A 23,369-nucleotide genomic window follows, 5' to 3' on the forward strand; every position below is an offset into this window, starting at 1 on the left:
AATAATCTTGGTTTCCTCCTTGGCTTTTGAAGATTGGTTAACTATCATGAAGGACACAATAACTATCTGGACCAGGAAGTTCACACCATCATACTATCTCAGTGGAAACAAATGGTCATTGATGTTCTTCACTCCAGAAAGGCAGCAGAACAGGAGACAAAAGTTTGGGAAAAACTAGCCAAAATGTATAAGACCACAAGAGACGTCATCTTTGTATTTGGATTCAAAACCCATTTCAGTGGTGCCAAGACAACTGACTTTGGTATGACTTAGGATTACTTGGATAATGCAAAGAAAAATGAACCCAAAAATTGAGTTGCAAGACAGAGGATGTATGAGAAGAAAAAGACCTCACGAAAACAGTGAAAGTAATGCAAGAGCAGAATGAAGAAAGTCAGGGGGACTACAAAGCCAATGTTGGTGCTGGCAAAAAGTGAACTGGAGATTCAACAACAGAAGGAGAAACACTTGGCAGTGACTTTATCTGTGGTGATTGTGCAGATTTTTGATGAGAGAATTAATAAACCAGAAATTAAAGGAAAAATGAAAGTATCCTCATGATTCCTATAATGTACCAAACCACAGCAAGGACAAACACCCACCAGAACAAGAGATGTGAAACATCATCTCAAATAATCAAACTATTTACTAGTAAATGGGTACATTCCTATTGAAACTTGAAGGTATATGCTATAAAATAAATGAACTATGGATTAAAGTCATTTGGAGAATCCACAAGCACTTTCTCCAAGAAATGCTTCTCCAACCTAAGTAGAATTTTTCTGATTTAATTCTTTCTCATCTTTAAAGCTTTTCTGGTTCCTCTCAGTATTTGTCTGACTTGACTCTCAAAGTCTTTTCTTTGGAGTGTGCCATAGCAATTATGTTTCTCAAGGTCAGGTGATAGGTGGCAACTAGGAGAGCTCAGGTCCAGGTCCTGGCTTCACCATAATTCCAAAACTCCTTTGGTTAATGAAATGCAAGTCTGATGGATTATTATTTCTGGATCTTGACTCTGTAAACTGGATTAGCCCTTGCAGTCTCTGGACTGCTACAACAGACTAGAAGGCTAAGACTTGAGCCCTATGGGCTAAGTGCCTAAGGGCACTTTTGGTCACTTACTGCCCACTAAAGTGGGTTTATTCAAGAGTGATAATCTTCTGAAAGCTAAACATGGTGAAAAAGCTAAGTGTATGTAAACTATGTATCTGTATCCAAAACTAATATTTGTAGATGTGAAACTAATTTGTTCATTATTTTTTACAGAGAATAGAGAAAAAAGGTTTAAAATGTGTGTGTGTGTGTGTAAGTGAAGAAATGCCATTTCTCCCCTAAACTGTGCAAGGCTATAAATCATACTATTTGAGACAATTGTGCATGTATTTACTTCCTCTGAATTATATTTTCACAACACAGTTGCCAAGTATAGGTCTATTTCTACTGCAGAGAGTGGTGCCTGGAATTTGTCAGGGTTCCTCTGCTATTACTCTGTGGGTTGTGCGGTTGTCAGGATTACGTTCAGTGTGTATGCGTGGGAAAGGTGCTGGCGGTGGGTGGGAGGTAGGCAGAGGGAGAGGCAGCAGGAAATCTGAAGAGTAAGAGATTTACCTCAGAAGAATATTTTCAAAAAAAAAAAAAAGGAAGAAGAATATTTTCTTTTCTTTCTCAGAAAGAGTAAGTCTGATAAAGAAATATAGTGTATAAAACAACAAATATTTAGGAAAAAAAACCTCAAATTTTTATTTTTTAAAAGACCAATTTATAATATTAAATTTCATGCTGTTAATAATTCTTGAGTAAAACAATTTTATGTATAGCATGACTAATTTCTCATATCAAGATTTAGTAACAATAACAGAAATTTACAGCTGGAAGGAAACTTAGTACTCTCCTAGACCTTGCCTTCATTTTTAAGAAGAGAAAACAGAGCTAAAAGGTTGACTTGCCAGAGGTCATAGTCAGTGATAAAAAAGCTAGGATCCAGGTCTCATCATTTCCTCTCAGATGTCCTTAACACAAATAGTTTTGAAATATTAACTTTTCCAATTTGCAGAGCTTTTCATTTGAGCTCCACAACACATTTTCACATAAATCACATTTGTAGGAGATATTATAAGCATTGCACCACATCCCAACATGAACATATTTCAAATCTGTACCTCTCTACTTTTAATTCATTTTTTTACTAAGAACAGTTAAGAAAAGATGTTTGTATATAAGTATATATTAAGAATGCTGCCTTAGACTATTCTTACCAATTTCATTAACATGAAATATATCTGAATTACTACAATTTTAAAAATTTACAGCAACCATCAATCTCAAAGATAGACCTATTTTCTAAAAGTCATACCTTCTAAAATCAAGCAAATTATGAAAAAGGGGAAGTGAACATGAATCTTTTTGAAAATTACCCAGCACTCTAATTGAAAGTCCTTTACCCTTCTACAGTTTTTATTGTTTTTCATCTTTCCCCAAAACTACATATAAATAATATGAGAAAAGGTCTTCATCAATCCATACAAAGTTTTTAAGCAACAATGTAATACTACATCATTACAAGTCCTCTGGGTACAGAATCTTTTGGTGTGGACATGGAACTGACCGACGGAAGTTTCAGTCTTCGAAATGCTAGCTCAGAATAAAGACCAACATGTGGAGGATGATAAACTAGTCTGGATCCCCTTAATAAAAAGACCAATTTTCAATAAAAATATGGTGAATACATTTGTATGTTTAAAAATGCACAACTGTTTATGTTAAAAATAAAATAGCTTTGGGGGGAAACCTTAATAACGAATTAATCGAATTCATAGCACAGTTTTTATAAGAAAATATTTTCTAGGTTCCTTGTTTGGAGGCTGGGAAACTGTCTTCCTTTTGTCATGGATAATGGCCACTGGCAAAAAGGCAACATGGAGGCTCAAGGAATAAGCCCTCCTCTCCAGAGGAACACAGCATGAGCACAGTACAAAGACAGCATTAGTTATGTCTTCATAAGTCAGATGCTCAGAATCCATAATACCTAGACTCCTATTAATGTTGAATGGGACAATCTATAATAATGTGATCACAGTGATTACAGGTCCGAAAGGCATAAAATAACATTTTGTCCAACTCATAAAAATCTCACCGGATCATGAACATCTAACTAAGTCTCTAGTTTATGTCATATATGTTCCAAATCTCATCACCACTGAAATCTTAGGGTATAGGTATTTTCATCCTCATTTAGCAGATGAGAGAACTGAGAGACTAAGAGAAGACAAAACTCTGGATGATTGACACATCTCCAAAGGCAAGAGAAACAAAAGCAAAAATGAACTACTGGGACTTCATCAAGATAAAAAGCTTTTGCATGGCAAAGGATATAGTCAACAAAACTAAAAGGCAATCTATGGAATGGAAGAAGGTATTTGCAAATGACATATCAAATAAAGGGCTAGTATCCAAAATCTATAAAGAACCTACCAAACTCAAACCCAACAAACAAAAATTCCAGTCAAGAAATGGGCAGAAGACATGAATGTTTCTCCAAAGAAGACATACAAATGGCCAACAGACACATGAAAAAATGCTCATTTCTCACCAACGGGGAAATACAAATCAAGACCACCACAAGATACCACCTCACACCAGACAGAATAGCTAAAATAAACAACTTAGGAAACAACAAATGTTGGTGAGGATGCAGAGAAAAGGGAACCTTCTTACAGTGCTGGTGGGAATGCAAACTGGTAGAGCTACTCCGGAAAACAGTATAGAGGTTCCTCAAAAATTTATTTTTTTTTAAGATTTTATTTGTTTATTTGACAGAGAGAAATCACAAGTACACTGAGAGGCAGGCAGAGAGAGAGAGAGAGAAGGAAGCAGGCTCCCTGCTGAGCAGAGAGCCCGATGCGGGACCCTGAGATCATGACCTGAGCCGAAGGCAGCGGCTTAACCCACTGAGCCACCCAGGCGCCCAGGTTCCTCAAAAATTTAAAAAGAGAGTTACCCTATGACCCAGAAATTGCACTACTAGGTATCTAACCAAAGGATACAAACATGGTGGTTTGAAGGAGCACCTGCACCCCAGTGTTTGTAGCAGCCATACCTACAATAGCCAAAATATGGAAAGAGCCCAGATGTCTATCAACAGATGAATGGATAAAGATTTGTTATGTGTGTGTGCATGTGTTATATGGAATATCACTCACCCATCAAAAAGAATGAAATCTTGCCTTTTGCAATGGATGGAACTACAGTGTATTATCCTAAGTGAAGTAAGTCAGAGAAAGACAAATACTATATGATTTCACTCATATGTGCAATCTAAGAAACAAAACAGATTAACATAAGGGAAGGGAAGGAAAAATAAAACAAAATGAAAATGGAGAAGGAGGCAGACCATAAGAAAGGCTGAACTCTAGAAAAGAAACTGAAGGTTGCTGGATGGGAGGTTGGTGGGGGGAAGGGGTAATTGGGTGATTGGCATTAAGGACATAACCTGATATAATGAGCACTGGGTGCTATATGCAACTGATGAGTCACTAAATCCTACTCCTAAAATTAGTAATACAGTATATGCTAACTGAACTGAATTTAAGAATTAAAAAAAAGTCTGTGATTCCTTTGCTAAGATGTGCTGAGCTCTATCACAATTGTGTGACTTAAATGAGCTATAAATTAGTGTTCATTCTTTCCTATAGATAATTCTCATTGTTCTTTAGTGTAAATTAACCGAGCCTTATTAAGTGTGGCTAACTGTCAGGCTAAGGATACACGGACAAAACCAAACCCAGAGACCCTCAAAGAGCTCAAACCAGTGGAGAAGTTTAATATATAAACACCCTGTTACAGATGAAGGTGATTGCAATGAAAAGATCACACAGAAGTGGGGTGGTAGCATGGAAGAGTAAAGGATTAACTTCGTTTGAATTTTCTGGGGAAGATTCTTATAGAAGATGACTTCTGAGGGGCACCTGGATGGCACAGTCAGTTGAATACCCACCTCCTGTTTGCAGGTCAGCTCATGGTCTTGGGGTTGACGGATGGAGTCCTGTGTCAGACTCTGCACTAAGTGAAGAGTCTGCTTGAGTTTTTCTTTCCCTCTCCTTCTGCCCCTCTGCTCAGGCTCACTCACTCTGACTCAAATAAATAAATATTAAAAAAAAAAAAAAGCGATGACCTCTGAGATTATTTTTGAAAGATAAACATGAATTCACAAGATTGGGAAGGGCCAAAGAGCATTCCAAGCATTTGGTAGGTCCTGGAGACTTCTCCCTCCTGGCATGTAATTTTAGGCTGTCCCGCACTGCTGGTGTATAAAGTAAGAGTGGGGCCTGTGGGACCTGAGGCTGAAGAGGCAAAGGCAGATTAAAGAACCTCACGTGTGCCTGTTACAGTTTGAATTCAGCAGAAAGCCAGTAAGGAATCATTGGTGGGTTTCAGTTCTCGGAGATAAAGTATGTATTATATTCAAGTTTGAAACTGATGATGTTGGTAACAGATGGATTAACCAAACACCCTAAAAGGGCCTCTAGAGATCATACATGATCTGGCTCCTTTGTATTTCTCCAGCTTGATTTTGAGTCATCCTCTTCTGTCCTCTATCTGGTAACACTAAACCACATTCGGTTCTCTTTTCTGGGCTTTTGTACAAGTGGTCCCTTTGCTTGGAAATTCTTTCTTTTCATTTTGAGGGTCTAACTCTTCAACTTATCTTTTAGAGCTTAACAGGAAGATAATTTCTGTTGGAAAGCTTGCACTAACCCTCAAAAATTGGAGCTACCCATCTACCATGTGGTACTTAGTCTGCTTGTACTTCCCTTCTCAAAGCACTTACTTCACTGTCACGTGACCAACTGCCTGTTGATTTTCTCTCCAGATACTGTGAATTTTCTAAGGGCAAGCTTGATGGCCTGTGTATCTACAATACCTAGTGCAGCCCTGCAATGCAGACAGTGTTTGAAAATAAGCTCTTGAATGGATGCTGAATATCAAGTGTGCAGCTAGCAGTAGATCAATTGGGTGACCAATGATAAAGGTCTGAACTGAAGGGGGTTAGGATCACTAAAACTTGGTGACTTGCCAGAGTTAAAGAGGAAAGAAAAAAAGGAAAAAGATTAAGTAGTGAAGGATAGTTACCAATTTTTAAGAAAATAGGTAGGACAACACAACCATGGTTGCCTATAAACTCTCTCTCTCTGACCTCTCTCCTATTGCTCCTACCTCAGTTTTCCCAAAATGCGAGACTTACTCTTGCTTCACAATGGGCGACTGCTGTTCCTTCATCCTGGAAAAATATTCCCCAAATGTCCCCATGGCTTGCTCCCTCACCTCCTCAGATCTTTGCTCAAATGGTAACTGTATAGTGATGGCTTCCCTGAGCATCCCACTTAGAATCATAACCCTATCCACATCTTGGCTCTCCTTAGTCCTCTTTCCTCCTCTATTTTTCCCCACAGAATTTATATCAGACACACAACAGATTCATTTGCTTTGTCTTTTCCACTACAGATGTGTTCCCTGAGGGGTAAATAGTTGTTAATTTGTTTACTTCACTACTGTACCCTCAGGGCCTAGGACATAGTAGGCATTCAATATATGTTTAATTAGTGATTGAACAAGTGAATTAACAGTAGCATCAGCATCGGTACAGAGTGGGGAAAAAGTATGCAGAAAATGATTATGTGCACTTTTAAATATGCTCAATTAGAAGAGGTCACTGAGAAGAAAGACAAAATTGGAAGAGTAGCAGGGGGACCCTGGGTTTGCTTTATCCCTCAAACAGAGGAGCTCAACATCAAATCATTTTGAACAACTAGGAAATAGATTTGAGGATTAAGAAAATAATCTGCGTAACTGGAGGGAAAGTGGCAGATGTGAGGTTTGGAGCTATGAACTAGGGGAGAGAAAAGCTGTGGTGCTGGGAAAGGGAGGGAGCCATTTGTGTAGAGTGAAGCCAGGGAGAGAGGGAGAGGGCAGGAGAAAGAACAGCATATAGGGTTCCTGCAATATGCTGGGGTGAGGGGATCCCCTGAATGGCACTGAGAGAAATCACTCCCCCTCCTGGAGTACATGTGGAAGAGGGATTTTGCTTTTCTGTGGACAAAAGGCCCCCTAGGAGCCACTGAGTGGCTGTTTAGCAGCAGGGGACAGAAGCATGTGTAGAGGGCAGATATGCTGGTCACAGCTTTCCACTGTGGGGCCCAACAGACTCCACTCTGTGTGACTGCCTTTATGGGACAGAATGGTGCTGGGCAAGCTGCAAGCCTCTCCTCCTAGGGAGAGAAGCAGGCCCACACCTTGCTGGGTCCTTTAAGATTTGGAGTTTTCAATACCAGCCATGGGACAAAGATAAAACACATAACTGTGGCATAGCGTGTGCAGATGGCCAGGCACAGGGAAGTTGAGGTGCAGTGATATGATGAAAGCCTGGAACACAGGAGAAGAAGTTGTTCACTTTTTTATCAGGGCCTCCTAAACAGTAGCAGCTGTGAGTTTTCCCCCAGGTTGAGATGGTGGGGTGATAGGATCTTCCACACATTCCCTTCCCCCCACCACCATGGTTGGACTTAAGAGAGAAACAGAACCTCCAGGGGAGGCTGGAGTCCCTTACACCAAACCCTGCCCTTGTGCACCCAACAGGGGCAAGTTTCCTAAGGCAGGTCTGACTGTGAACCAGCACAGGGGGCCTCTCCCTCAGAACAACATACGCTGCCCCACATGTACCAGGTCTACTAATCACAGAGTGCTGTAAAGCATCAGCTTCAGTCCTGGTGGAAATAGGACCAGGTTTTCTTTTCTTAAGAATTCTTTTATTTCTTTATTCTTTATTTTCTTCTTCCTTTGGCATTAGGCTTATAGTTTTGTGTTTATTTGTTGGTTTGTTTCTTTTTTTCCTTTGTAGGATCAGCCTTTTTTTGTTGTTGTTGATTCCCCCCCTTTTCCTTCCTTCTTTCTCATTATTTGGAATCAGGGTTATAGTTGTTTGTCTGTCCGTTTTTTCTTCCTTTTCCTTTTCTCTTTTCTTAGATCAGCCCCTTTTTTTTTTAATTTTTATTTTTTAAATTAGGCTTATCTCAACAAACAAATCAAAGCACACCTAGTGAAAGGTTCAACCACCTCCCACTGCAAGCAAGGAGGAAGTCTGAGCAAACTGACCTATGGAAAAGGGCAGCCAAAACACTACATCAGAGTGCACACAGCATACAACAGAAACACTTCCTGAAGTGCAAGACCCTGGACAGTGTGTGACCCCTTCTTAATATAGTATTCCTCTCAGGAGCAGGAAACCTAACATTCTTTCATGACATGCAAAAGACAGAAACCTAGACATAATGACAAGACAGAGGGATTCTCCCTAAAAGAAATAGCAGAAGAAATCACAGCCAGGGATTTCTCAAAACAGATGTAATCAATATATCTGAACAAGAATTTAGAATGACAGTCATAAGAATACTACCTGGGCTTCAAAGCAGCATAGAAGAGACCAGAGAAATCCTCACTGCAGAGATAAAACTAGTCATGCTGAAATAAAAATGCTATAGCTGAGATGCAGAACCAACTGGATGTAATCACAATGAGGATGGAAGAGGCAGAGAACCAAATAGGTGATAGTGAAAATTATGGAAAATAACGAAGCTGAAAAGAAGAGGGAAAGAAAACATCATGAATACAAACTTAGGGAATTTAGTGATTCAACAATGTGCAATATTATCTGTATCCCAGGAGTCTCAGAAGAATAAAAGTGTGAAAATAGGGCAGAAAGTTTATTTGAACAAATTATAGCTGACAATTTCCCTAATCGGGGGAAGGAAACAGGCATTTATGTCCAAGAGTCACAGAGAACTCCCCTCAAAACCCAAACAGAACAGGTCAACACCAAGATATATTAGAGTGAAACTCACAAAACAAAAAAGATAAAGTGAGAATTCTGAAAGTAGCCAGGGGCAAAAGGTCCTTAACCTACAAGGGTGGACACATAAGGTTAGCTGCAGACCTGTCCCCAAAAACGTAGCAGGCCAGAAATAAGCAGCATGATATATTCAACACGCTGACTGGGAAAAATAACACAGCCAAGCAGCAAAGCTGTCATTAAGAATGGAGGGAAAGATAAAGAGTTTCCAAGATAAGCAAAAACTAAAGGAGTTCATGAACACTAAACCAGCTCTGCAAGTAATACTAAAAGGGATTCTTAGAGCAGGAAATAGATACCAAAAGTGACAGGAACTTTTTAAACCATTTTTAAAAGGAACACAGACAATCTACAGGAACAGTGATTTTACAAGTAATACAATGGCACTAAATTCCTATCTATCAATAATTACTCTGAATGTAAATAGGCTCAATGCTCTAATCAAAATACACACGGCTTCAGAATGGATTAAAAAAGAAAAAAAAAAAAAACCCACCAAGATGCTGCTTACAAGAGACTCATTTTAGACCAACTGACACCTCCAGACTGAAAGTGAGGGGTGGAGGACCAGGCTAATGGACACCGTGCTAATGAATCATGCTAGTGGACATCATAACAAAGCTGGAATAGCCATACTTACATCAGAAAAACTATATTTTAAACCAAAGACTGTAGTAAGAGATGAAGAAGAGTACTGTATTATAATAAAGGGGTCTATCCAACAAGCTCTAACAGTTACAAATATTTATACCTCCAACTTGGGAGCAGCCAAATATATAAATCAATTAGTAACAATCTTAAAGGAACTCATTGATAATAATATGATAGTAGGAGGGGCCTTTGACACCTCACTCACTCCAATGGACAGATCATCTTAAGGAGATCAACAAGGAAATAATGACTGAATGGCACACAGGACCAGATGGACTTAAGGGACATATTCAGAGCATTCCATCCTGAAGCAGCAGAATACATATTCTTTTTGAGTGCACATGGAACATTCTCCAGAAGAGATCACATACTGGATCACAAATCAGGCCTCAACAAGCACAGGAAGACTGAGATCATACCATACATATTTTCAGACCACAGTGCTAGGAAACTTGAAGTCAACCACAAGAAAAAATTTAGAAGGACCACAAATGCATGGAGGTAAAAGAACATCCTACTAAAGAATGAATGGGTTAAGCAGGAAATTAAAGAAATTAAAAAAAATTGGAAGCAAAAGAAAATGAAAACACAACAGTCCAAAACTGCAGCAAATGCATTTATAAGGAATTTTATCGCAATATAAGCCTTTCTCAAGAAGAAAAGTCTCAAATACACAACCTTAACTTACACCTAAAGAAGCAGGAAAAAGAACATCAAATTAAGCCCAGAATCAGCAGAAGAAGGGATATAACTATGATTAGAGCAGAAATAAATGATATACAAGTAAAAAAAAAAATTAGGACACATCAATGAAAGTAGGACCTGGTTCTTTGAAAGAATTAACACAATTGTTAAATCCCTAGGCCAGACTTACCAAAAAGAAAAGAGAAAGGACACTAATAAATAAAATCACAAATGAAACAGGAGAGCCCATAACCAGCAATGAAGAAATTCAAATAATTACAGGAGAATCTTATAAGCAATTATATGCCAAAATATATAAACTACCAAATATATGGAAATATATAAACTACCAAAACTGAAATAGGAAGGAATAGAAAATCTGAACAGACCCATAACCAGCAAAGAAATTAAATCAATCATCAAAAATAACCCAAAACACAAGGTCCAGGGCTGGATGACTTCCCAGTGGAATTCTACCAAACATTTAAAGAAGAATTAATACCTATTCCTCTGAAGCTGTTTAAAAAAGTAGAAAAGGAAGGAAAACTTCCAAACTCATTCTATGAGGCCAGCATCACCTTGATTGCAAAACCAGACAAACACCTCATTAAAAAGAATTACAGACCAATATGGCCAATGATCATGTGCAAAAATTCTCAACATGATTCTAGCCAATCAATTTCAACAGTAAATTAAAAGGATTATTCACCAAGATCAAGTGCAATTTATTCCTGGGCTACAGGGGTGGTTCAATTTCCGCAGGTCAATCAACACGATACACCACATTAATAAAAGGATAAGAATCATATGATCCTCTCAACAGACGCAGAAAAGCATTTGAAAAAAGTACAGCATCGTCCTCGAAAAAAACCCTCAAGAATGTAGGGATAGAAGAACATACCTCAACATCATAAAGGCTGTATACAAAAGACTAAGAGCTAATATGATCTTCAATGGGGAAAACTGAGAGCTTTACCCCTAAGGTCAGGAACATGATAGGGATGTCCACTCTTACTGTTATTGTTCAACACAGTCCTGAAAATCCTAGCCTCAGCAATCAGACAACAAGAAGAAATAAAAAACATCCAAATTAGCACAGAAGAAGTCAAACTTTCACTCTTCTCAGACAACATGATACTTTATGTAGAAAACCTTTATGTAGAAAGATTCCACCAACAAATTGCTAGAACTGATATGTGAATTCAGCAAAGTCACAGGATACAAAATGGACATTCAGAAATCTGCTGCATTTCTATACACCAATTATAATAAAACAGCAGAAAGAGAGATCAAGGAATCAATCCCATTTACAATTACATCAAAGACAATAAGATACCTAGAAATAAACCTAACCAGAGAAATAAAAGTTCTGTACCGTGAAAGCTAGAGAACACATATAAAAGAAACTGAAGAAGGCACAAAGGAATGGAAAAACATTCCATGTCATGGATTGCAAGAAAAAAAATACTATTGTTAAATGGTCTATTCCACCCAAAGCAATCTACATATTCAATGCAATCCCTATCAAAAATAACACCAGCATTTTTCACAGAGCTAGAACGAACAACTATAAAATTTGTATGGAACCAGACAAAACTCTAAATAACTAAAGTGATGTAGAAAAAAAAAAAAAAAGAAAAAGAAACGCTGGAGGCATCACAATTCCGGACTTTAAGCTCTATTACGAATCTGCAGTCATTAAGACAGTATGGTATTGGCACAGAACAGACATATAGATCAAAGGAACAGAAAAGAGAAACCAGAAATGGACCCACAAGTGTAAGGTCAACTAATCTTCAACAAAGCAGGAAAAAATATCCAATGGGAAAAAGACACTGTCTTTAAAAAATGGTGTTGGAAAAAACTGGACAGTGACAGGCAGAAGAATGGCACCAGACTACTTTCTTACACCACACACAAAAATAAATTAAAAGTGGATGAAAGACCTAACTGTGACACAGGAAACCATCAATATTCTAGAGAAGAACACAGGCAGCAACCTCTTTGACCTCGGCCATAGAAATTTCTTACTAGACATATCACCGGAGGCAAGGGAAACAAAAACAAAGATGGACTATCAGGACCTCATCAAGACAAAAAGCTTTTGCACACTGAAGGAAACAATCAACAAAACCAAAAGGCAACCGATGGAATGGGAGAAGGTTTTTGCAAATGACATATCAGATAATGGGCTAGTATCCAAAATCTATAAAGAACTTATCAAACTCAACACCCCAAAAAACAAATAATCCAGTTAAGAAATGGGCAGAAGACTTGAATAGAACCTTGTCCAAAAAAGACTTTCAGATGGCTAACAGACACATGAAAAGAGGCTCAACATCTTGCATCATCAGGGAAATACAAATCAAAACCAAAATGAGATACTACTTCACACCTGTCAGAATGGTTAAAATTACCAACTCAGAAACAACAGGTGTTTGTGAGGGTGCAGAGAAAGGGGAACCTTCTTGTACTGTTAGTTAAAAGGCAAATTGGTGATCCACTCTGGAAAACAGTATGGATTTTCCTCAGAAAGTTAAAATGCGAGCTACCCTATGACCCAGCAATTGTATTATTAGTTATTTATCCAAAGGATACAAAAATTCTGATTTGAAGGGGCACATGCACCCCACGTTTATAGCAGTACTATCAATAATAGCCAAATTATGGAAAGAGCCCAGATGTCCATTAACAGATGAATGGATAAAGAAGATGTGGTATATGTACAATGGAATACTACTTGGTATCAGAATGAATGAAATCTTGCCACTTGCAATGATATGGATGGGACTAGAGGGCATTATGTGAAATAAGTCAGTCAGAGAAGGACCAATACTCTGTGATTTCACTCATATGTGCAATTTCAGAAAAACAGATAAACAAAGAGGAAGGGAAGGAAAAATAAAATAAGATAAAAAACAGAGAGGGAGGCAAACCACAAGAGACTCTTTAATGTAGACAAGAAGCTGACAGTTGCTGAAGGGGAGGTGGGTGGGAAAATGGGCTCGATGGGTGATGGACATTATGGAGGACACTGGTTTGAATGTGAACTCGGTGTTGTATGCAGCTGATGAATAACTGGATTCTGTTCTTGAAAGCAGAGCCACACTCTATGTTACCTAACTTGAAATTTAAAAGAAGAAAGAAAGGGGGGAAGGGAGGGGCGGACGGACGACGGGAGGAGGAAGGAAGGATGGAGGAAAGAAAGAAGCAAAGGAACAAAGGATATAAAGTAGTGCCCAGAAAAACAAGTAAATGGTTCAGAAACTTGCAAATGTGTTTAACTCATTCCAAAGACATGCCCATCACAGTTACAGGTACCATTTTTCAACCATTAGTAGATTAGTAGAGATTAAAGATTTGGAAAAGACCCACCTAATTAATGTTTTTGGGTTAAAGTCACAATACAAATGCATACCCACATACCATATAAATACTTAAGGCTATAAATGAAGCAAACTCGAAAAGAAAATGCATTCCTTTCTCTCACTTTAAAAAAGAAAGAGGTCTCTGAGCAATACAACTGGTGCTCCGGGAAAAGGTTTCAGCTAGTATAAGAAGCATTATCATACTCACAAACAATGTGCACGGGAAAAAGAAAAATTTAAAAAGCTATAGAAATTGGGAAACAACAATATTTAAGGTTTGGGCAAAGGAAGAAGAATAAGCAAAAGGGGAGCCTGGGTGACTCAGTGGGTTAAAGCCTCTGCCTTCGGCTGAGGTCATGATCCCAGTGGGTTAAAGCCTCTGCCTTCGGCTCAGGTCATGATCCCAGGGTCCTGGGATGGAGCCCCGCATTGGGCTCTCTGCTCAGCGGAGAGCCTGATTTCCTTCCTCTCTCCCTGCCTGCCTCTCTGCCTAGTTGTGATCTCTGTCTGTCAAATAAATAAATAAATAAATAACCTGGGGGGGAAAAAAAAGGCTAAGAACAATGCCAGAAAAGGAGAAAGGAGAGAATTTGAAGAGGTTCAGTAGTATCCAGTGTAAGACAAACTATAATAAAGGAAGAGAAAGACCCAGAGTATTCATAATTAGGTTACTACTGACTTTAGTCAATGCAGTTTTAGAGGATCACAAAGTAACAATGACGAATAACCACCACTTATGGAACAATCACTTATAGGTATATTCAAGGGGGTGATTCAAATGTACTATCGCTAATCTTCCCAACCACATTACCAAGTACCTCTCCTATTATCCAAATTTTATAGAAGAAAACTTAGGCTAAGTAAGATGAAGTGTCTCATATGTTACAGATGAACAAAAAGTGGAGGAGCTAAGGTTTGAGTCCTAGTAAAAATATACCTTATAAAATGTTTTGTTCATATGACACTCTTGGTGTAAATTCCACATGCATAAATTTTTGAGGTACAAAGATCTTGCCACTTTAAATACCAACAGTCACATATTTTAAAGATCTTTAAAAGAATTGTTAAAAAACCTTATACTTGATCATTTATGAATGCCATTATGAATGTCAATTGCTGTATTTATGCCTTTGGGAACAGTTGAGTCGTTTAGATTTTTTTGCTTTTATGATGAAAGGCACTATGATTTTTTTTTTTTTTTTGAGAATCTGTGTCTTCATTTTATGATTTTTTTTTTGCCTATGGGCTAGAATCATGCTAAGTGCTATACATATATCCTCTCAGGTAATCCTCACCATAACCTTATGATTTAAGTTCTAGTATAAGGAAAAAGAGGAGAGAGTAAATAACTTACCCAATGTCACATATTCAGTCCTAGCAGAGGTTTTAGGTCTCTGAGCCTCCAACTCCAAAGCTCTTAATCTTAATTCTGACTCAGCTGTTTTCCAGGGTGATATGCCAATGAGGTCCTTAGTCACTTTGCAGATAGACCAGATTTCCGGATAAGTATTGCCCTAAATGAACTCTGAGATATTCAACTTCCAAAAATTTGCTGTTAATTGGGGGAAAAAAAGTTAACCTTTTAGATATTTGGACAAATGCTAACAATTTAAGAAAAAAAAAAAAAAAGGAAGCATCAGTATTCGTGAGTACTCTGTCATAATAGTTTAATAATTGCATTAATTTCCTATTTGTTACCAAATTACCATAAATTTATAGGTTAAAACAATGCTTTTTATTACCTTGTTGTTGTATAGGGTCAAGTAACCTTGTATAGGTCTCACTGAGTTAAGGCTGGGGACAGCTGCATTCCTTTCTATGGGCTCTTTGGGGGAACCTTCCTTTTCCAGATTCTTGAGACGGCACATCTTCCTTGGCTTATGGTTCCTTTCCTCCATTTTTAAAGCCACAAGAGCAAAAAGAGTCTTTATCACATGAAATATATTTCACCTTCTTTCCTGCACTCCTCTTGCTCTTTTAAGAACCCCTGTAATTGGGCACCTGGTGGCTCAGTGGTTTAAAGCCTCTGCCTTTGGCTCAGGTCATGATCTCAGGGTCCTGGGATCGAGGCCCGCATCGGGCTCTCTGCTCAGTAGGGAGCCTGCTTCCCTCTCTCTCTATCTGCCTCTCTGCCTACTTGTGATTTCTGTCTGTCAAATAAATAAATAAAATCTTAAAGAACCCCTGTAATTACACTGGGCCCACCTGTATAATCTAGAATACTCTCCCTCTTAAGGTTAGCTGATTAGCAACTTTGACCCTATCTGTAACCTTAATTCGCCTTAGGCTGTGTAAGGTAACATACTCACAGGTTCTGCAGATCAGAACATAGGCACCTTTGGGGAACTCGTATTCTGAATACCACAGTAAATAAGAAAATTCTCACCTATAGCATAGTATGTTCCTACTATTGGAGAACAGGATGGAGAACATGTGTTCTCCATTTCTTTTTATTTTTCTTTTAACCAATAGAAGGAGAGGGAAAAAGATACTAGGCTGATTGGGAAATACGATTTGGATTATACTATTTGCAGAAATATTTAGGCTGAATTTTTAAAATTTATCTTGCAGATCTTAAAAGTAGTCATCAGATATCCTCAGTCTAAGCAATAAAACAGGGGCATATGCTATGGTCCGGAAAGGTGCTTACTTTCTATAAAAGTTAAAGGATCTGTTCGTTAGTCTTCATTCATCCCTTCACCCCTTGCCCTTGCAAGTTACACTTTCACCCTTCCTAGCAATGTCCATGGACTCTAATTTACATATATGACCAAAATTCAAGCTATCTGAATGTAACCCATCTTTGATATTAGTGATTCCTCATACATGTTAGTGAAGCCTGCGGGTTTTCAGAGCTTTTTCTATACTTTAGAAAAACTAATTATTCCAACTAATTTTTCCAGCCCTAGAATCACATGAAGGAAACATTTTTTAAGCCACGAGTGGAAAAAGTTTTATTAACATTTTCTTATCAAAGCTCACCTTCCTTGGGGCGCCTGGGTGGCTCAGTGGGTTAAAGCCTCTGCCTTCAGCTCAGGTCATGATCTCAGGGTCCTGGGATCGAGCCCCGCATTGGGCTCTCTGCTCAGCGGGGAGCCTACTTCCCCCTCTCTCTTTGCTTGCCTCTCTGCCTATTGGTGATTTCTGTCTGCAAATAAATAAATAAAATCTTTAAAAAAAAAAAAGCTCACCTTCCTCTCTTTCCCTAATATGTCCTCCAAATTCTCAGAAAGTAACCTAATATTATTCCCACTTCCATTGTAATAAGTTGAACAGGGAAGACTTGCTAACCATAAATATTTAAAATAATAATTCAAAAATTGCTAAATAATTATTAAATAATAATTATATACTAACCTTTATTTTTTTTAACTTTATGTTTCTAGTACTCTTTTTTTTTAAGATTTTATTTATTTATTTGACAGACATCACAAGTAGGCAGAGAGGCAGGCAGAGAAGAGAAGAAGTGAAGCAGGCTCCCCGCTGAGCAGAGAGCCAGATGCCCAGCTTGATCCCAGGACCCTGGGATCATGACCTGAGCCAAAGGCAGAGGCTTTAACCCACTGAGCCACCCAGGTGCCCCTAAACTAACCTTTATTACAATGCAACAAAAAAGAAACTGCAGAGGAATAAATTTAAAACAATAAGTTGTATCAATATAAAGAAAACACTGAAACTCTACTAAGAAAATAGAACATAAATGGAATAACATACCTTGCTGTTAGAATGAATATTGGAAGGATAACAACTCTCTTAAAATGAATACATTTTTACTTCACGGAAGTAGAGTTGTCCCAGACCAGCAGCATCAACATCACCCTTTGAATTTTAGGATACACAAATTCCAAGCCTCAACTCAGATTCAGTGAATTAGAAACTCTGAAGGTGAGGCCCCACAAACTATGTTTTAGCAAGCTTTCCGCAAGATTCTGACTGATAGGTGCAAAAATCTGAGATTCCTGTTTTAATGTCATTTTTTTTAAAGATTTATTTATTTATTTATTTGACAGAGATCACAATTAGGCAGAGAAGAAGGCAGAGAGAGACGAAGGGAAGCAGGCTCCCCGCTGAGCAGAGAGCCAGATGCTCAGCTTGATCCCAGGACCCTGGGATCATGACCTGAGCCAAAGGCAGAGGCTTTAAACCACTGAGCCACCCAGGCACCCGTTTTAATGTAATTTTAACAAAAGTAACAACGTAAATTTTTCCTCAACAGAGAAATAGAAATAGACAAGCTGATTCTAAAGGTCATATGGAAAAATACCCATTAAAATGTTGGCAAAGAAATCAATGGAAAAGAATAGAGAGTCCATAAATATTCTCTCTACATAAAGGAATTTAGTACCTAAGAAGAGTGGCGTTTTATTTATTTTTTTTAAAGATTTTATTTATTTACTTGACAGACAGAGACCACAAGTAAGCAGAGAGGCAGGCAGAGAGAGAGGAGGAAGCAGGCTCCCTGCTGAGCAGAGAACCCGATGTGAGGCTCGATCCCAGGATGCTGGGATCATGACCCGAGCCGAAGGCAGAGGCTTTAACCCACTGAGCCACCCAGGCACCCCAAGAGTGGCGTTTTAAATCAGAGAGGAATGATGCAGAGACAACTGGTTAGCCCTCACAAACAATAAGCCACCCAAATAAATAACGAAATGGAACAATAAGTTCCTGGAAGAAATAAGAGATGAATTTTTATGAACTGAGAAGAAACAAATGCCCTTCTAAGCAAGACATACAGGTAGGAAGAAGACTGGGAAATCTGACCGACTGCTTAAAAAAAAAATTAACAAAGAAAAAAGTACTGTAAACCACACCGTGTGACCAATAATCAGCTAGAGAAAAGAATATTTGTAATATGTAAAACAGACCAAAAGTCCAATGACTCTAACTCACAAAGAGCATTACAAATTAAAACTCAATAAAAAAATGAGAGAAGGATATGAAAAGAGGTGCTGTGTGTGAAGCGAAGAAGACTCACAAACATATGAATATATGAAATATATGAGAAGGTATTATAAGAGAAGAGAAGTAAAACAATAAGGAGAAATTTTCATCTTTGAAATTGGCAAAACATACTTGATAATCCAATGTGGCAATGAGGAGAAACAGCATTCTCCTTTACCACAAACAGAAGCATAAACTGATGAAACATCATTGGAGGCAATTTTCCAACATCCATCAATATCTGAAAACAAACACACCTTACATTTCCTAGTTAGGAACTTATCGTTCAGTAATAGCACACATGGTCAAAGAGATGTAAATGCCATGGTGTTCATCCCATCATTGTTTGAAATAACAAAATAGTAGACCAAACCAAGTGTCTGTTACTAGAAAATGTGTAAATAATGCCCTATTCATCTTACAATACCAAACAACCACAACAACAAACTGAAATAGCTCTATGTAGCAACATCTAAGGTAAATTACCAAGTTAAAAAAAATGGTGAATAATAGAGAGTACAGTATATTTCTATATGTATAAAAGGAAATACAGATCTTTTGTCTCTCTATATACATGCTTCTCTAGGCATGTATTTATGAAAGACACACAGTAGCTGTTAACACTAGTTGATATTCTGGGAGTACCTGGGTGGCTCAGTCGTTAAGCATCTGCCTTCGGCTTAGGTCATGATACCGGGGCCTGGGATCAAACTCTGCAATGGGCTCCCTGCTCAGCAGGAAGCCTGCTTCTCTGCTTCTCTCTCTCTCTCTCGTTCCCCCTGCTTGTGTTAACTCTCTTGCTGTCTCTCTCTAATAAATAAATACACAATCTTTAAAAAAATATTCTGTTTGGGATCCAGGGTCGAGGTGTTTAGGGTAGAAACCTTATTTACAACACTTTTTTGTTCTATTTCTACTATTTGAATTGCTTTTTATTTTTTTAAATTTCACTATAGTGGATACACATTACATTAGTTTCAGGTGAAAATAGTATAGTAATTCAACAACTGTATACATTATGCTTTCCATACCACAAGTATAGCTGCTATCTGTCCCCATACATTGCTATTACAATATCATTGATTATATTCCCTACACTGTACCTTTTATTCCCATGACTTACTCACTCCATAACCGGAAGCCTGTATTTCTCTCGCTCCTTCGCGGTTTGGTCATCCCGCCCCACCCCCAGCCCTTCCCTTCTGGCCACCATCAGTTTGTTTTCTGTATTTATAGGTCTGATTCTGCTTTTTGTTTGTTTATTCATTTTGTTGTTTAAATTCTACATATAAGTGGAATCATATGGTATTTGTCTTTTAAAAAGTAGAGCTTAATGTTTGGAATGGTGGAGTAAAAGCAATAGCAACAATGGCAAAACTGTCAAAATCATCTTTTTCCAAACTCTGCAAATTGACTTCAGTTAGTTATCTCATTTTTCTCTTAATCCCATTCCCCTATCAGGTTCTGGAGTAGCAATGAAAACAAAGAGCCTCACCACTCTGGTAGCTGGCTAAACTCGCAGCCTATCAATACATATAGGATTAGGGTAGGTTTAGAATTCCCTGAAATGTCCATACCTAAAGAACTGTCAATATTTGCCTATCTAGCATCTCACCAAACGATTCCATTTTCAAGGCATTTTATTTCATGACTCAAGAGCTGCCTCTGTGCAAACAGTGTTACTTTGGAGCGCTTACGAAAGAAAATCAGTGGCAATTAGTTAGCACTGAAGCTGTTGGAGGGAACTTTAACGCTTGGGGCTGATGAGAGGCTGATCAAACAAACACAAATTAAAGGGAAAATTGAAGAATTAAGATGTCCACATGGAACCCTGAAAAACTTCAACATATTCCTGGGATTCTAGAGGCTCATGTACATGCAAAGAGCTTAGTGCATGACCATGAAAGACTTGAGAAGGCTCTGAGCTCTCATTTCTGGCTGACTTTGAGACTCTGTGCAAGCAGAAAGTGAAGGCTAAGGCCAAGGCAGGGTTGTGAACTGCCCGGTGGAGCACTGAGGGAACGCCCCGACAAATATACCAAGCCCCTCAGCAAAGGTTGAGAGACTTCTTCGTTCAACCTCCCATCAATCACTGGCTGACTGCTAAGGCACCAGAACAGAGACTTCAGTGCCCACACAACAAAGAACGGACTTTACCGAACAATCACTTAAAACACAGAGAGCAGCTTTCCGCGTCTCCCGCGGCGAGCGGCCGGTCGCAGCGGCGTGGTCGCGGCTTCCCGGCCCACAGCTTCTTCGCCGGCCCCGCCGCCGCCGCGCTCGCTCCTGCCTCTGGGCCGTGGGAAGGTGGTGGCCGGAACCGCGCCGGCGCCGCCGGCGTCTGCGGGGCTCTCTGCAGCGGGTACTGCATCTGCTTCGGCCGCAAGAGGCCGAGTGACCCCAACTTCGAGAACAGGCTTCGAGAACGAAGAAAGAAACAAAAGCTTGCCAAGGAGAGAGCCGGACTTTGCAAGTTACCTGACCTTAAAGATGCCCAAGCTGTTCAGAGATTCTTCCTTGAAGAAATACAACTTGGGGAAGAGTTGCTAGCCCAAGGCGAATATGAGAAAGGTGTAGACCATCTGACAAATGCAGTTGCTGTGTGTGGACAGCCACAGCAGTTGCTGCAAGTGTTACAGCAGACTCTCCCACCACCAGTGTTCCAGATGCTTCTGACCAAGCTTCCAACAATTAGTCAGAGAATTGTAAGTGCTCAGAGCTTGGCTGAAGATGATGTGGAATGAGAACATGTCAACATAATCTCAATTAAAAATATTTTTAAAATCTGAAGTTGGAAGCTGAGCAGCTCTGGGGGGAAAAGGGCAAATAGGCTTGTTACGGACTGTCCTACACTGAAATCTACCAAAGTTAATTTTTACTTTGTGTAGATCCATTCGCCTGTTTTATTTATTTTTCCCAGTGAAAAGTGTATTTTGATACACTATGCGGTCCATTTTATAAATATACTGATTTACCAAAATATCATGGATTTTATTCCTAAAACGTGCAATTAAAGTGTACATATAACATCACATTACTTAGGTTAAAAATACTCAGTGCTTAGTTTTGAAAGATAGGCCGAAAAAGTATAGGAGAAAGCTGAAGAATGCACGTTCTTTTTAAGCTCGTACATTTGCTCTACATTAAAGAATTGGATGGAGTCTATCAAGACTGAGCATTAAAATCTTTGAGAGATTATTTTTTTCCTTTTAATCTCTTAAATAGGATGTGAGAAGTGCTGCTGTGCTGTATTAATTCACCTCCTCCCCGTGTATTTGTCATTTTAATCGGTGGGCTTAATGTGTTCTGGATATTTATCGTATTTTAGATGTATGTAGTAAATAGCACCGGGAATTAAATCTATGTACATCCTTTTTCTAGCCATGTGAGCCTCACTAATTACTGTCTACCCTCTTTCCTCACTTAAAAAATGAGGGAATTGGTCTGCTAATTCAGAGAAGTGTCCCTTTCAGCTTTTAATTCATTTGTTTCCGTTAAGCACCACCATCTCCTGAGGGATATATTTGTTTGGACAACCAGGCCTTGCATTTTTTATACTCTGAAGTTTGCATGCTTGCCTGACTTAGTATTTCTGAACTGATTCTCCCACCCCCACCCCCTTTTTTTTTTTTTAAAGATCTAACTTGTGTTGGTTTTCACTGAAATCATGCTGTTCTGTCATTACTCTTGTAAATCTGAAACTTAACCTTTAGGGTAACTGGGATGATAAACTTGTAAAATGTTTGTTCCCCTTTGCTTTTATCTTCAGTGTATCTCCTTAATCCTCCTTCAATCTCATTCATTTATCTTGTTATGATGAGAATAAGGTATAACCTTATGGCTGAAGACTTGGAAAGAATGAAGGTGTTCTCGAAATAGTGACATGTTATCTGCAGTCACAGGTTGAACATTAGGTCTGAGAATAAAGATCCTTGGTACTTAAAAAAAAAAAAAAACACATATCATAAATATCCCGTTTCTACAACAACAACAAAAAGAGATTATAATCAAACAAAAAAGCATAGCCTATAAACAGGAAAAATAGCAGTTAACAGAAACTGTCCCTGAGGAAACCCAAAAGTTGGATTTATTAGCCAAAGATTTTAAATCACCTATAATAAATAAGTTGAAAGAACTGAAAGAAATCATGTCTAAGAACTATGGGAAAGTATGCAAATGATGTCTCATCAAATAGAGAATAACAATAAAGAGACATAAATTATTATTCCTTTTATTTATAAAAGATTTTATTTTTAAGTAATGGTCTACACCCAGTATGGGGCTCAAACTCTAGAGTCACATGCTGTACTGACTGAGCTAGCCAGGCACCCTTATTATTTGAAGTCGAAGAGAAATTCTGATGTTGAAAAGTATAACTAAAATGAAAAACTTCTCTAGTCTGAATAATATATTTATTATTTATATAATACAAATGTAAATATAATAATATATTTATTATTTACAGAAGAAAGAATCAGTTAACTTGAAGACAATGAACTGAATACAGGTCAATTGAAACTATCCAGCATGAGAAGGAAACAGCAAAAGGAATGAGGAGAAATTAGCAGAGCCTCAGACACCTGAGGGACACCATCCACCATCCCCAACATGTAAAATGGGAGTCCCGGAAAAAGAGAGAAGGACGGAGTGGCTGGGAAAGGTGGGAGAAAGAGAGAGAGAGAGGAGAGAGAGGAAGGAGCAGATGGAATATCTTAAGAAATAATGACTAGAAACTCTCCAGATACAACAACAACAAAAAGAATTAGTCTTAGAATTCAAGAAGCTCAGTAAACTCGAGTACAATAAATCAACAAGATCTACGC

General features: G+C 38.5%; 1 protein-coding gene across 1 annotated transcript; it reads left to right on the forward strand.

Annotated features, from left to right (window-relative positions):
* The first annotated feature begins 414 nt into the window (after positions 1–414).
* Positions 415–22,502, forward strand: LOC131813654 (mitochondrial import receptor subunit TOM20 homolog). Its single transcript, XM_059144014.1, has 2 exons — positions 415–549; positions 20,598–22,502. The coding sequence occupies exons 1-2, from the start codon at positions 415–417 to the stop codon at positions 21,288–21,290; spliced, it is 828 nt and encodes a 275-aa protein (XP_058999997.1). The 3' UTR covers positions 21,291–22,502.
* The last annotated feature ends 867 nt before the right edge of the window (positions 22,503–23,369 follow it).

The sequence above is a fragment of the Mustela lutreola genome, chromosome 13 (genome assembly GCF_030435805.1).
Source record: "Mustela lutreola isolate mMusLut2 chromosome 13, mMusLut2.pri, whole genome shotgun sequence".
Lineage (NCBI taxonomy): Eukaryota > Metazoa > Chordata > Mammalia > Carnivora > Mustelidae > Mustela > Mustela lutreola.

Coding starts and splice junctions, on each gene's coding strand:
- LOC131813654 (XM_059144014.1), top strand. CDS start 415: ATGTTGGTGCTGGCAAAAAGTGAACTGGAGATTCAACAACAGAAGGAG. Junction 550..20,597: donor AAATTAAAGGAAAAATGAAA/GTATCCTCATGA, acceptor CAAGCCCCTCAG/CAAAGGTTGAGAGACTTCTT.